The 14,014-nt window shown below is 40.5% G+C and overlaps 1 protein-coding gene across 2 annotated transcripts in view; it reads left to right on the top strand.

Moving 5' to 3' along the window:
- The first annotated feature begins 7,175 nt into the window (after positions 1-7,175).
- ZMYM4 (zinc finger MYM-type containing 4) overlaps positions 7,176-14,014 on the top strand; it is a 151,780-nt gene continuing 144,941 nt past the window's right edge. The window contains exon 1 of one of the 2 annotated variants that reach the window (XM_045548292.1): positions 7,176-7,548. In XM_045548292.1, coding sequence (XP_045404248.1) covers positions 7,510-7,548 — 39 coding nt within the window. In that variant the 5' untranslated portion in view covers positions 7,176-7,509. The remainder of the gene's footprint in view (positions 7,549-14,014) is intronic. The other variant, XM_045548293.1, reaches the window with a different exon arrangement.

Here is a 14,014-nt window from a genome sequence, read left to right as displayed (position 1 = left end):
TTGTCATCTTTGTTCTGGGCTATCTCATCTCCTCTGTTTTCTCCCCACCTTCACTACAGCACAATGTGAAATTATGTAAACTTGGAGTCAGACAACCTAAATGTCTGCCATGTTCTTCCTTTTATTAGCTATGTGGGCTCAGTCACAACCTATGGTCACTTAACCTCTGAAAGTCTGCTTCCCCCCCCTGTAAAATAATGTGGATAAAACGTTTTCTACCTAACAGGCAAAATGAATAATGTGTGTGAAGGTACCTTGTAAGCAACAAATTGCTGTTCATATGGAAAGTATGATAAATAACATTTATTCCAATCTTATTGTTTAATGCATGCTGGATTTTTGTTTATTGCAACACTATTTTCTTATTTACTTCTGATCTTTGTTATTTTAATCAGGATTCTGAGGGAACTAATTTAAAATTTATTTAATTAAAAAAATAAGTAAACATTTGCATAGTTCAAAAATTAAAAAGGTATAGAATGAAGATTATCCCCCTCATCTTCCTTAATTTGGCCCCAAATATGTAACTACTGTTCATTTTCTGTGTATCTTTCCAGATTTTTAAAATGCATATGCAAGCAAATACATATTCTTTTGTGGGGGGGTGATTTTTCACTATATAACCTTTTAAAACTTTACTTTTGAAAAACAATTTCTGTACTACTGAAAACAACGTTGCTGTTATTACTGTCATTATTTTAGGAGATAAAAACATCTCATGATTATTCAGCTGGTTTACAATAATTATGATAATTTGCTAGGCTATGTTCTTTACCTTTTCGCTTTGACATTTTATTTTACTGTATTTATTTATTTTTTTTGAGACAGAGTCTCGCTCTGTTGCCCAGGCTAGAGTGAGTGCCGTGGCGTCAGCCTAGCTCACAGCAACCTCAAACTCCTGGGCTTAAGCGATCCTACTGCCTCAGCCTCCCTGGTACCTGGGACTACAGGCATGCGCCACCATGCCCGGCTAATTTTTTCTATATATATTTTTAGTTGGCCAGATAATTTCTTTTTATTTTTTAGTAGAGACAGAGTCTCGCTCTTGCTCAGGCTGGTCTCGAACTCCTGACCTCGAGCGATCCACCCGCCTCGGCCTCCCAGAGGGCTAGGATTACAGGTGTGAGCCACCGCGCCCGGCCTTCGCTTTGACATTTTAAAATATCTAATTCATCAGCCTCATCAGCATTAAATGGGCTCATCTTTCTTTCTCTCTCTTTTTTTGGAGACAGGATCTTACTATTTGCCCAGGTGCCACAGTGCAGTGGCTATTCACAGGTGTGATCATAGCACACCATAGCCTCCCAAGTAGCTAGGACTACAGGTGCGCACCATCACACTTGGCTTAAATATGCCCATCTTTAATATATCGTTGTTAGTACCGAATTTTATCTCATCCAGTAGAACCTGAAGAACAAGGTTCATAGAGGAAGAAGTACAATGATACTTACCATCCTTAGCAGAAAAAAACCCCAATAATTATGACAACTCTAAAGAATGCATTTCCCCAGTATGAAATACTTAACGGAGCGCTGACTTCCAAAGTTGGCTTGCCCCCAAGATGCATGATTTCCTCTTTTTGACCCACCCAGTCATCTATTTCCTGACTTTTCTCCACTGTCTCAGCTCTTCTCCATAGTTTGTGCTAGCTTGGAGCGGGGAGGTCTTTGAGGCTATGTCATCTATTTGACCATTCCAATATATTTGGTGATGCTTTACTATTTTTGATGTGCTTTAAGTGATTCCCACCATTAAAAAATAACCATTCTGTAGCCACATTCCACTCCAGCCACCACCCTATTTCTGTGATCTTTTTCATAGTGAAACTTCTTGAAAGAAGTGTCCATATTCACTGTCTCTATTTCTTCATCGCCTATTCTCTCTTCAGGCCACTCCAATCATGCTTCTGTTCATATCAGTCCACTGAAATGGCTCTAGTCCAGATTGCCAGAGACCTTCCAGTCCTATTGTGAATTCTTGGGCCTCATCTTACTTGTTCTCTCAGTGACATCTGACAAATTGGTAATTGATCCTTTCTCGAAAAACTCTTTACTTGGCTACTGAGATCACACAGTCTCCTGATTTTCCTACTACTTTGCTGATCCTCTTTCTCTTCCTGAGCTTTCAGTGTTGGAGTGCCTCCAGGCTCAGTTCAATTTGTACTCTCTGGGTAATCCTATCCAGTCCATGGCTTATATCGATGGCTCCCATGTTTCTATCTCTATCCCTGTTATCTCCCCCAAGCTTCAGACTCGACTGTCCAACTGGCTGTCCATTTGACATTTCCACTTGGATGTGTAAGGAGCATCTCAAATTTAACATGTCCAAGACATTACTCTTGATTCTTTTTCCGCTCACTCCCTCAAATCTGCTTTACTCTTTTCCATTTCAAATAATAGGCAACATCATTAACCTGCTTGTTCAGGCTAAAAAGCAAAGAATTATCCTTAATTCTCCTAGCATCCAATTCATTAGCAGCAATCCTATTGGCTATATCTCCAAAACATATACCCTGAATTCAACTGTTTTTCACAATCTCCACTCTCTAGGATAGTTATTATCATCTCTCACCTAGACTGTTGCAAATCCTCCACCCTTACTCCCTTATGGCTCATTCTGCCATATACATGGTATTCACAAGGTTCACATCATTTTTTTTTTCAAAGTCTGCAATGGCTTTCCATCATACTCAGAACACAATTAAAAATCCTGGCCCAGCGCAGTGGCTCATGCCTGTAATCCTACCACTTTGGGAGGCTGAGGTGGGAGGATCACTTGAGGCCAGGAGTTTGAGACCAGCCTGAAAAGCATAGCAAGACCCTATCTCTACAAAAAATTTAAAACTTAGCCAAGTGTGGTGGCATGTGCCTGTGGTCCCAACTACTTGGGTGGCTGAGGCAGAAGAACTGCTTAAGCCCAGGAGTTTGAAGTTGCAGTGAGCTATGCTGATGCCACTGCATTCTATCTAGCCCAGGCAATAGAGCGAGACCCTGTCTCCAACAACAACAACAACAACAAAATCTTTACCATGGTCTCCAAGGACCTTCATAATTTGTCTTTGCCTACTTCTCTGACTTCACCTTCTGCTCCTCTCTCACTCAGTTCTAGTAACATTGGCACCTTGCTTTTCTTGGAAACTTCAAGTTTGTTCCTGCAGAGGGGCTTTACATTTGCTGCTCCCTTTGCCTGGAATGCTCTGCCCCAACTATTTGCACAGCTGGCTTTTGGTCATTAAATTTTAGCTCAAATGTTACCGCCTCTGAAAAAATACTCTCTGACGACCATATCTAAAGTAGCCCCATTCCTTGGGAGGCTGAGGATCCCTTGAGTCCAGGACTTTGAGGCTGCAGTGAGCTATGATTGTGCCACTGTACTCCAGCCTGGGCAACAGAGTGAAAGCTTATCTAAAAAAAAAAAAAAAAAAGTAGCCCTACTCCAGTTACTTTTTATCCTAGCACCCTGTTTTACTTTCTACTTAACATTCTCTGAATTTCCTTAATATATCTAAATGTCTAATTTGGTTTAAAACATATTTGAATCTGATGGTTAGGATTCTTTTAGTATTTGTAATAATTTCCTTTGGAAAGAAATACTGAGTCTTTCATGCAGCTGCCCTCTCCCTCTGTGTATGTCCCTAAAATTTTGTCTGCATGCGTGCAGCATCATGGAGTTGAAGCCCGAGAACTTGGATCCATTTGGTGTCCCTTTTCTATTTCCCGACTTCACAGGATGCTCTGCAACCTGTTGGTCAGCAAGTGGCATGTTTTGTAGCCTGGCTTCTCTAAGCTTGCTCAGAGCCTGAAGGCAAACCACAGCTCTTCGTGAGGTCTGGCTGTTACTACTTTTTGTTTCCAGCCCAGTGTAATCTATATAGCTACTTCCTTCTACACTTGCCAGCCAGTATTCTTGGCTACCTTCCTTATTCCTCCACAGGATATGTAGGGACTTCTGGATATATTGTACATCACGCAGAAGCTAAGGGCCACTCACTTGCAGAGTTCCTTCCAAGATCCTGTACCTAATTCTGTATAGGTGATTTTGTGTTTTCTTAAAAAAAAAACCAAAAACATAAAACATAAAAATCTCCCTCTGTCCTTATCACATAAACTTCAAGACCCATAAAACCTGGGTTCACCCCTGGCTAAGAGATATTCTGAACAGCTAAACGCTGGCATTCTCTCTTTTCTCAACTACACTGGGGTATCACTTTCAATCATATGTGTTTGCTTGTTGGTGTAGACATAGTCTGCAAGTCATCTCTACTTGGAATTCTAAACAGGAGCAGAGCAAGAATCCTTTCTGCTTTGCAGAGCTGGAGTGGTATTTCTGAACTCATGCCACTCTTACCTCTCTCTTCCTTCTTCTTCCTTCTACCCTTTCATCAAAAGAGTCAGGCTTATCTTCCCTGTGCCACACCCTCATGGCTTAGTTGTCCCAGACAGAAGCAGCATCTCCTCTATAGTGTGGGAGAACTGTATAAGATTCTTACTGTGTGCTGAACTTCAGAGATTAAATGGAACTACGGAAATTTGGCAAATTCTTTTTCTCTCCATTAAGCCTATCCTATTCTCTCCTGATTAAGGAAGTATTATAATTCTCAGGGCTACATTTCAGGCAAAAGTCTATAATGAAATATGACTTAAGAAAATTAAAAGGAATCAGCTTGATACTTGAAAAATATTACCCTCATGTCCTAGGTTTTTTTTTTTTTTTTTTAGAAAAGTCAGAAAATTGGATCTGTAGGTGAAATACCCCATTTTAAATGTTGGCATATCACTTAAAAATTTTAGAACAATATAAGATAATAATACTTGTATGGTGCTAGGAACCAAAAGTGTTCTAGGAGATTTAGAGATGTTAACTGCTTAATCCTCTTCATAACTCATTTTTCAGATGAGGAAACTGAAGCAGAGAACAAGTAACTTGACCAAGATCACACAACCAAGATCATTTGGCTGTATGCAATACAAGCCAAATACATGCCTGTGGGAATAGATTTGACCACAGCGCCACAAATTCACCACTAGTTTATGATATTTCAAATAAGCCAGGAAGAATAGGCTTTGAATTCTGATTTGACATGTCTGCTGAATGATCTTGGACTAGTTTGTGAACTCCTCTGAAAAAATTATGATTATTAACTTTGCAGTGCTCACTAAATGTTGCTTTTTTCTTTTCTCATTCTTCCATGTGGATGACTGCACTGACCGTTCATGTTATGCTTGCTTGTTATCTGAAATGCACAAATCCTGCCTGTTGTTCAAGACCCAACACATTTCCAATACCTCTAGAAACAATCTAGTGTAGAAGAGCCCTAGGCTGAGGGGTCAAGATGCCTGTTTCTGTTCTCACGATGTTACTAATTCTTTGTATGATCTCAAGAAAGTCAAATATTCTCTGGGCCTCCATGGTTCCATTTTTAAAATGTGGAGTTTCGCTAAATCAGTAGCTTTCAACTGTGTTCTGAGAAACTTAGCATTTTTCTAATGGTGGAAGCAGGCATGAAAAAAGAGAGAGGGCAAGGGTGAGGCTGGGTGAGAAGCCTTGTGTGTTCCCTACTTCCACTTCAAATTTAGCAGCTCCATTTTAAGCCATCAGATTTTATTAGAAGGGAGTATTCCACTGCCAATAAAACACTGGAAACCACTAAGACTTTTATGTAGCCACATTCCCTGAAACTATCTTTTCTTGGCTCCTCTTTTATTTCTTTCTTGTCCTGGACATAGGACTAAAGAGAACATGTTTTTAAAATTCTGGCTGAAATGACTATATTTCTTTGTCCTTTTCTCCTCTCTCCTATCCAGGAGTAAAATGAAAGATAACAAGCATAAGGAAGGACCAGCATGGAGACTTCCAGCAATTTCACAGACCGTTTTCAGCAAAATGTCATAGATTAGGAAAATTCTGGGTTTCAAAACAGCTACCAAGTGACACACAAACGTTACAGTGACACACAGAAGTTACATTTCATTATCCTGTGATTTTAGGAGTTGCGCATTCCCATTTGAATGTGTCTTGTCATGGGGAATGACCTTCAGGAGGCAACTTCTTTTTATTTCGTAGTATTTGTCTCTCCATTGCCCCTAAGCTATCATTATAAACTCCATTAAGGCAATATTTCTCCACAGGAGGCTGGGGAGACTAGAATGAACAGAAGAGGAATGAATCAAGCCCTCATTCTTCTCAGCCATCCTCTGCTTAGGACCCAGTTTAGGTTTCAGGGCAAGACAGACCGAAATCTACTTCCTGGTTTCCTGCTTAGATAGTAAGATGCTCATCCTATAAGTCAGATTCTCAAGTTCCTTCAATGGAGGTGAATGAGGACACACACATCATCTGCAAATCATCACATCTTCCCAGGAGAATTGCAATATTCTTGAACCATTATGGAATCTTCATTTTTAATCTTCTAGGGATACTAGATTAAAACGAATTTATCTCTTGCCTTGAAGATAGCTTGGTGCATTGAAAAGCCTGGAGGACTGTGACTCAAATCTTGATTCTAGTTCCACATTGGCCACGAGGCACTTTGGAGTAAATTACTTCCCATCATCAAGCTGCAATTTTACAATTGGGAGCATTGGAATAACATGGTTCCCTAAGATCCTTTCCCATTTCGATATTCTAAGGACAAATTACTACTGAGGAAATTATCTTCAGTTGGTTCAGTCTTCATAATCATGAAAGGATTTGATTTTGAGGTTAGGTTATAGGAGTTGGCCCGTGATATTCTATGCCCTTTGCTTCTGATCAAGCTGTTGAAAGGCAGGAAAGTTGGTTTTCCTTGATATGACTGTCTTGTTCCCTCATTGGTTGGGATTCTTCATGTTCAGAGGTCTACTCAGAACTTCAGCTCACCATCATTTACCCTTTTCAACGGTATCTCTGTAGTCAGGTGTAAGATGGTGATGTGGACCCCTCACTGACATTTTACCCAATTCTCCAGATTGTCTTTTCACTAATTTCTTTCATTCCCCCTCCATCACTGCGTCATGGTCCCTTTAAGGGAGCGGCCATAGTTGAGTGGTGGGAGCAGCTGCTGGCAGTAAAGAGACTTGCAGGATTTGGCCTACCCTAGGCCACTTACCGCGCACGCTCAGGACCGGGGGCTTGGTGGGAAAGGAAGGAGGGACTTAAGGTGCGCCTGCGCATCAGGGGCGCGCGCAAGGGGCTGGTTTGGTGATCCCTTTAAGAAACCGCAGGCGGAGGAATTTCTCTGAGAGAAAATAATCCTACTCACGGGGCCCCTTGGAGGCCATTAACCCCCCGAGTCCCGGCCCCCCCTTTTCTCGGGCAGGCCCTACCGCCCACGCGCGCACTGGTGGGCTCTCAGGCTCTGCGGCCGGGCGCGCGGTATCCGCCCCCTCCCCACTCTCAGCTCAAGGCCCGGCCGGGTTCGGGGGCGCTGCCGCGAGGCGGCCGTGCCTGCAGTGTGGGCGGGGGCCGGGGGCCCGAGAGGTACCGCCGCCACCGCGCCAGGAGCCGCAGCGGTTCCGAGCGGGGCCCAACATGGCGGAGAGAGAGGTGGAGTCCGGCCCCCGAAAGAGGGTAGGTGAGGTGAGGCAGAACTCGGGCGGCGGGGGGCGGGGCGCGGCCCGGGGCCGGGGCCGGGGCCGGGAATGGGCCATGCTCAGGCTCGTGCTGGGGTCGCCGAGGCCCGGTTGGGGCCAGGTTGCCGGCAGGTCTGAGGCAACCTTGGGTCTGGAGCGCGCTGGCGAGTGGTCCTTCGGCAGGTGGGACAAAGATTTGCTGCTGGTTGGGAGGGGGAGGGGAGGGGGGGGTGTTTGCCTCCCCTCTTCCCCCGCCAGCACTGGGGGTGGGTCCTGTGGGCCCTGGTGAGGGGGGTGTCAGATTCTTAAGTGCATCTTTAGTAAATCAGAGTCTGGAAGTTTCACTGGGGAGAGGTCAGGTGGGGGTGGTGGTGGCGGGAATAAGTCGTGGAGGGGTCTCATGAGAAATAACCGGGAGGGTTCTTCAGTAACACCGTGGAGAATTCATTTTCCTGCCTCCTTTCCCTTCCCCCCTAACCGTTACCAAGACCAAAGTGGAGGTGGTGCTCTTACCTGTGAAGAAGTGGGGTCGTTGGTGTGTCCTCATTTAGGAGAAAGATTTTGGCAACTATCAATGTCTTGTTCTAGTCTAGCCTCTTTACCCGCAATTAGGGACGTGGAAGAGTATGACAAGTTTTGTCATAAGGAGGATGTACTAATTGACCCGCAGAGGTGAAGCCAGGAGGAGTTGTTGAATACCTTTCAAAGTTTGTCTTGAAACTTTTTTTATTTAATTCTGAATGATTTTTTTTCAGATGGCGAACAGTACTGTACTATCGATATTTTTCAGACTTTTGTTAGCATGATAAGCAGTTAAGTTTCCTTTCAGGAATCTTCGTTTTGGGAATGGTCGCAAAACGATCAATTGTGTGAAACCATTGGGGTAAAAAATTCCTACTTTATTGGGAACGCCTTTTCAATTTAGCATAAAATTATCAACCTCATAATGATGCTACAGCTAACATTTTGAGTCTTACTGTGTGCCTGGCACTGTGCATAGTGCTTAATGTGAAGAATTTAACCTCATAGTAATTTTCTGGAAAGCCCATTTGCAGATGAGGAAATGTAGGTGTAGAGGGCTTAAGTAGTTTACTTAAGATCAGGTGGCTAGTTAAGAGATTGAGGTAGGATTTAAATCCTGGTTTGTCCCGACTGTAGTGCCTGTGTTGGATGCCACATAGGAGTTTCTTTAATCTATGTTTCTCTCCTTAAAAGCTTAAATTATAAATAACCAAAAGGGTGTCAGATATTATTTTTAACAACAATTTATTAGGAAAATATTTCCAACTATCCAGCAAAATTAAAAAACTTACAGAGGCTGGGCGCCCTGGCTCACGTCTGTAATCCTAGCGCTCTGGGAGGCCGAGGTGGGAAGATCGCTTGAGCTTAGGAGTTCAAGACCAGCCTGAGCAAGAGTGAGACCCCGTCTCTACTAAAAATAAAAAAATTAGCGGGATGTGGTGGCACTTGCCTGTAGTCCTAGCTGCTGGGGAGGCTGAGGCAGGAGGATGGCTTGAGCCCAGGAGTTTGAGGCTGCAGTGAGCTACGATGACGCCACTACACTCTACCCAGGGTGACAGACTAAGAGTCTGTCTTTAAAAAAAAAAAACCTTACAGGGAGCTTCCATTATACACAGTCACCTAGATTCTACCATTAACATTGTACTGTACTCATTTTATCACGTATTTATCCATCTATTCCTCTGTCCATTTATCATTCACCTTATTTTAATGCATTTCATTGTATTTTGAGCAATTAAAATTTAATGTTTATAGTCTTACAAAATGTTGGATTCTCATATAATAATTAGTCATAGAGCAAGTTAAGCTGTATTGTGGTATGTCTAAATAGTTCCTTTAGCATAAATATTGGGTATGGAGTGCATGTGTTTTGAAATTTTAAATTGTTCTTCAAGTTTTGATCTGTTTTAAACTGGACTCTTACTTTGCTTGAAGGCATATGGCATGTGGTCAACCAATTAAAATATATAGGATAAATTACTTTAGATGTATAATGTTAATTTAGGGAGATCTCTGCATTTAGTTTCTACTAATGCTATCATTCTAACATAGGATATGCTAGAATTTTCTAGAAAACATGTGTCCTGCTAAGATAGGCTGTTCTAGAATGTTCTAGAAAACATGTATGCATTTTGGCAACAAATTCAACTAGATTTTAAATAGATTCTTCTTTCTCTTGTAGTATACTTAAAAGGTGTCACACTGGTAGCAGTCAAAACTTTATTATTTTTTAACAAAATGTAACACATGTAGCACTTGTATAGATTTTTCTGTTATATTACCTGTTTCATCATGGAGGAGGATTACATTCAATATCTTTTAGATCCATAATCATTTTATTTTGATATTTGGTTGGGATGTTCAGTAGGATTGTCTTAAATGGTACAAGTATCTTTTTTCCCCACTCTTTTTTTGTGTGTGCCAAACTCCATGTGGATTCCATATGTGTACTCCAAGCAGATTTGTGGGGACTACGCTGTACAATTTCTTTTCAAATAATTTGACTCTTTGCCTTGAGGCAGTTAAAACATATTATCCACGTAGACCTAGATAATAACTTTAGGTTATTTAATCTGAAATTGCATTCATGACATGGTATTGTATTTATGATGCTTACTACCTTTCACCTTCATAATCATAAGTCAAAAAAGTTGATCACATATGCTATTTGATAAGCAATAGGCTGGGAATTGTGCTATGGTTCTTACGGACATTTAAGGTAATAGATGCTGGCTCTCCTGCTAAATTGTGTACTCCTTTAAGGTAGGGTCCATTTTGTCGCTTTCTGCAACTCCCAAAACCTGTGACCTCCACGTAATAGGAACTCAAAAGACTTACTGATTTTTGATAAGTTTACCTATTACCACAGGGGCTCTGTGGTTTGGGTTCCAAGTTCCGTGCTTTGTAATTTTGGGGGCTTCTGTAAATCTTCTGTACCATCCTTTATTCCACAAAGTTATCTCCTGTGGATCCAGATTTAGGGTTCTTCTGATTGTTATGGATTATGGTTAGATGGGAGAGTGACTGCATTTTAAGACCATTGGGTTAACAACCTTAAATTCTGTATAGTCCTGCCTGATGATTTTCATGCTTGTGGGCAGTTGGGATAATTATATTCAGACTATACTGGAATGCCAGTCTCTCAGTTTGTCAACATGGGGGAACTGAGTATGTGGGTGGACCAGCACTATATCCATCTATCATCTCTGATATAGAGAGAACCAAGTTCATATCCTAGTACTCATGTATGAAGGCCAGCATTATATACACATACATACACATACACTTTAAAGTCAGGATATTTTGGGGATATTATTTATGGATTTTTTTTAAGATTTTAAAATTTTTGTTTCCTTAAATAGGTTTTAAGATTGGGCTTGTTATAAATAATTGAATTGTTTATGCATAGGTATTATAATAAACAGTGTATTAGAAGTATGAGGTCTGACTAAATCTGGTTGCAATGTTTTGTTGTAAAATCCCTGTATCTTCAAAGTTTACATTCAAAATAATAACTTTTGTAAATGTATGTGTTGTTAGCTGGCTGGTGATTTTCATATTTAAACTTTTGTGTATGTTAAATTTGAGGTATATATGTTTGATATGCTTAAAAAGGAGAGCATATGTATAAGTAGTATGCTTCCATTTTTGTAAAAAAAAAAAAAACAACCAAGCCCTGGCCTTTTTGCCACCCCATATATGTGTCTATAGATGTATATATATATATATATGCACATATATATACATATATATGAACTTAGAGAAAGTTGTGGAGGATACATGTCAGGCTGTTACCATTGATTCAGGGGGTGGGGATGAGAAAGGAAAGGTAGTGTAAGGGTGAACATTTTATTTTGCACAGTGGAAAAAATGCTTATGGCATATAATGTTAAGTGAAAATGTAAGCTATAAAATGTTATCTTTTCTTTTTTTTACAATAAAGTCTTGCTTTGTCTCTTGGGCTAGAATGCCATGGCGTCAGCCTAACTGACAGCAACATCAAACTCCTGGGCTCAAGTGATCCTCCTGCCTCAGCCTCTGGTGTAGCTGGGACTACACCATGCCTGGCTAATTTTTTCTGTTTTTACTAGAGACAGGGTCTCCCTGTTGTTCAACCTGGTCTCGAACTCCTGAGATCAAGCCATCCTCCTGCCTCTGCCTCCCAGAGTGCTAGAATTACAGGCATGAACCACTGCAGCTAAAATGTTATCTATAATATTGTAAATATGTAAAAATTGAGCATGCATGTAGACAAGGAAAAGAAAATAGCATGAACAAATGAAAGCATTGACTTTGTTATGTGATGGGATTTTGGAGAAGTTTTAGTTTGAATTTTTTATTTTAATATTTTATAATAAAATAATTACAAATGGTTGATCCTTCTTAATTCCTTCATGAGCTTTTTCTGTCTTTCTGTTAAATGTATTACTTAATATGATGGTACATATTAAAATATTTGTGATTCACATGTACAAAACGTAAATCATTTGCTTTAAGAATGCATTGGCTCTTTGTATAGAGACCATTTAAAGAGGTCATTCCAGTATTGACAATGATTCTGTGTTGTTTTCATACTGATTCCTATCTTGTAACTAGCAGAGGCATCTGTAAATAATGATAATACTTGGTTTTTATAAACCCTTAAGTGCCTGTCTGTTATTCTCAATATTTTATTAGGTCATTAAATATGAAATGTCCAATTTCGAATCAATAGGCCGAACCGGTTGCGGTGGCTCACGCCTGTAATCTTAGCACTATGGGAGGCTGAGGCAGAAGAATTGCTTGAGCTGAGGAGTTCAAGACCGGCCCAAGCAAGAGTGAGACCCCGTCTCCACTAAAAATAGAAAAATTAGCGAAGTGTCAACTACTCGGGAGGCTGAGGCAGGAGGATGGCTTGAGCCCAGGAGTTTGAGGTTGCGGTGAGCTGTGATGACACCACTGCACTCTTTACTCAGGGCAACTGAAAAAAAAAAACAACAGGATTAGTTTATTATATCTCAAACAAGAAGCAGTACAATTAATCAAAATACGTGCTTAAACTCTTGACATAGTTTTGCCATTTTAAAGATAGCTGTTTATGCCAGCAGCAAAGAAACCTGGAGAGTGAGTGGCGATGAAGTCACAAAAGGCGTTTTCCACAGCTTGTTGAGAATTGAATATTGCTTCTTGCAGGAAATGATCCAAAGCCTGGAAGAAGTGGTAGTCAGTTGGTGCAAGATCTGGTGAATATGGTGGATGACAGAGTTTCTAAGTCCAGTCTCTAGTTTGAGCAGCATTGTTTGTGGGACATGTGGTTGAGTGTTGTCTTGCAGGAAGATTGGCCTGTCTCTATTGACCAATCTTGGCTGCCTTAATCACAAGCATCCTCATCATTTCATCCAGTTGGTTGCAATAGACGTCTGCAGTTATTGATTGGCTAGGTTTCATGAACCTATAGTGGATAATACCAGTGCTGAACCACCGAATGGACACTATTAGCTTTTTTTGATGAATATTTGGTTTTGGACTATGTTTCAGCACTTCATCTTTATCCAACTATTATGCTGAATGCTTGCGATTATCAAAAAGAATCCATTTTTCATCACACGTAAGAATACAGTGTAGAAATGATTCGCTTTTATGTCGTGACAGCAAAGAAAGACAAACTTCAAGACAATTTCTCTTCTGACACTTATTTAATTCACATGGTAGCCATCTATCCAGCTTCTTTACCTTGCTGATTTGTTTCAAATGGTCCCATATTGTTGGCATAATAACGTCAAACCTTGCTGCTAATTCATGTGTAGGTTGAGATGGATTCACGTCCACTACAGCTTTCAGCTCATCATTATCCACCTTGGTCTCAGGTCAGCTATGTGACTCCTTTTCAACATTAAAATCACCAGAATGGAACTTCTCAAAACCATTGATATACTGCGTGTTCTTTAGCCACATCCTTCCCAAACACTTCGTTGATATTTTGAGCTGTCTACGCAGCACTGGTTTCACGACGGGACTCATTTGAAATTAGCGTGAATTTTTGACTTATCCATGGTTTCACAAAAATTGCTATAAAAAAAAACTTTGAAACATTATCACAAGCCAAACTGTGCATTTGAAAGAATGGGGATGTACCTTCACAATAAAAATAAAATAAGAGGTGTCAAAGTGAAATATCAGATAACAACTGTCAAACTTAGTACTTAAGGAAATGGAACAATTCATACTTAATAACTTAATACATGTAATATATTTTTCAGTCCTCATTAATTCCATGAGGTGTAGTCACTATTATCATCCCATTTTATAAATAAGGAAACAGGCACAGAGTTTTGCTCGAAATCATAATGTAATTGGCTAGGATCAGGTGTTATTTAAACTTGTGCTGTTTGATGTATAACATAGGTTATAACTTTTGTTTACCCAGAAATATTATGGTTAGTGTTTATATTCTCATTTGTGAA

Source organism: Lemur catta, chromosome 3 (assembly GCF_020740605.2).
Source record: "Lemur catta isolate mLemCat1 chromosome 3, mLemCat1.pri, whole genome shotgun sequence".
Classification (NCBI taxonomy): domain Eukaryota; kingdom Metazoa; phylum Chordata; class Mammalia; order Primates; family Lemuridae; genus Lemur; species Lemur catta.
The sequence above is the reverse complement of the archived record's forward strand: the minus strand, read 5'-3'. Positions and strand labels throughout refer to the sequence as shown.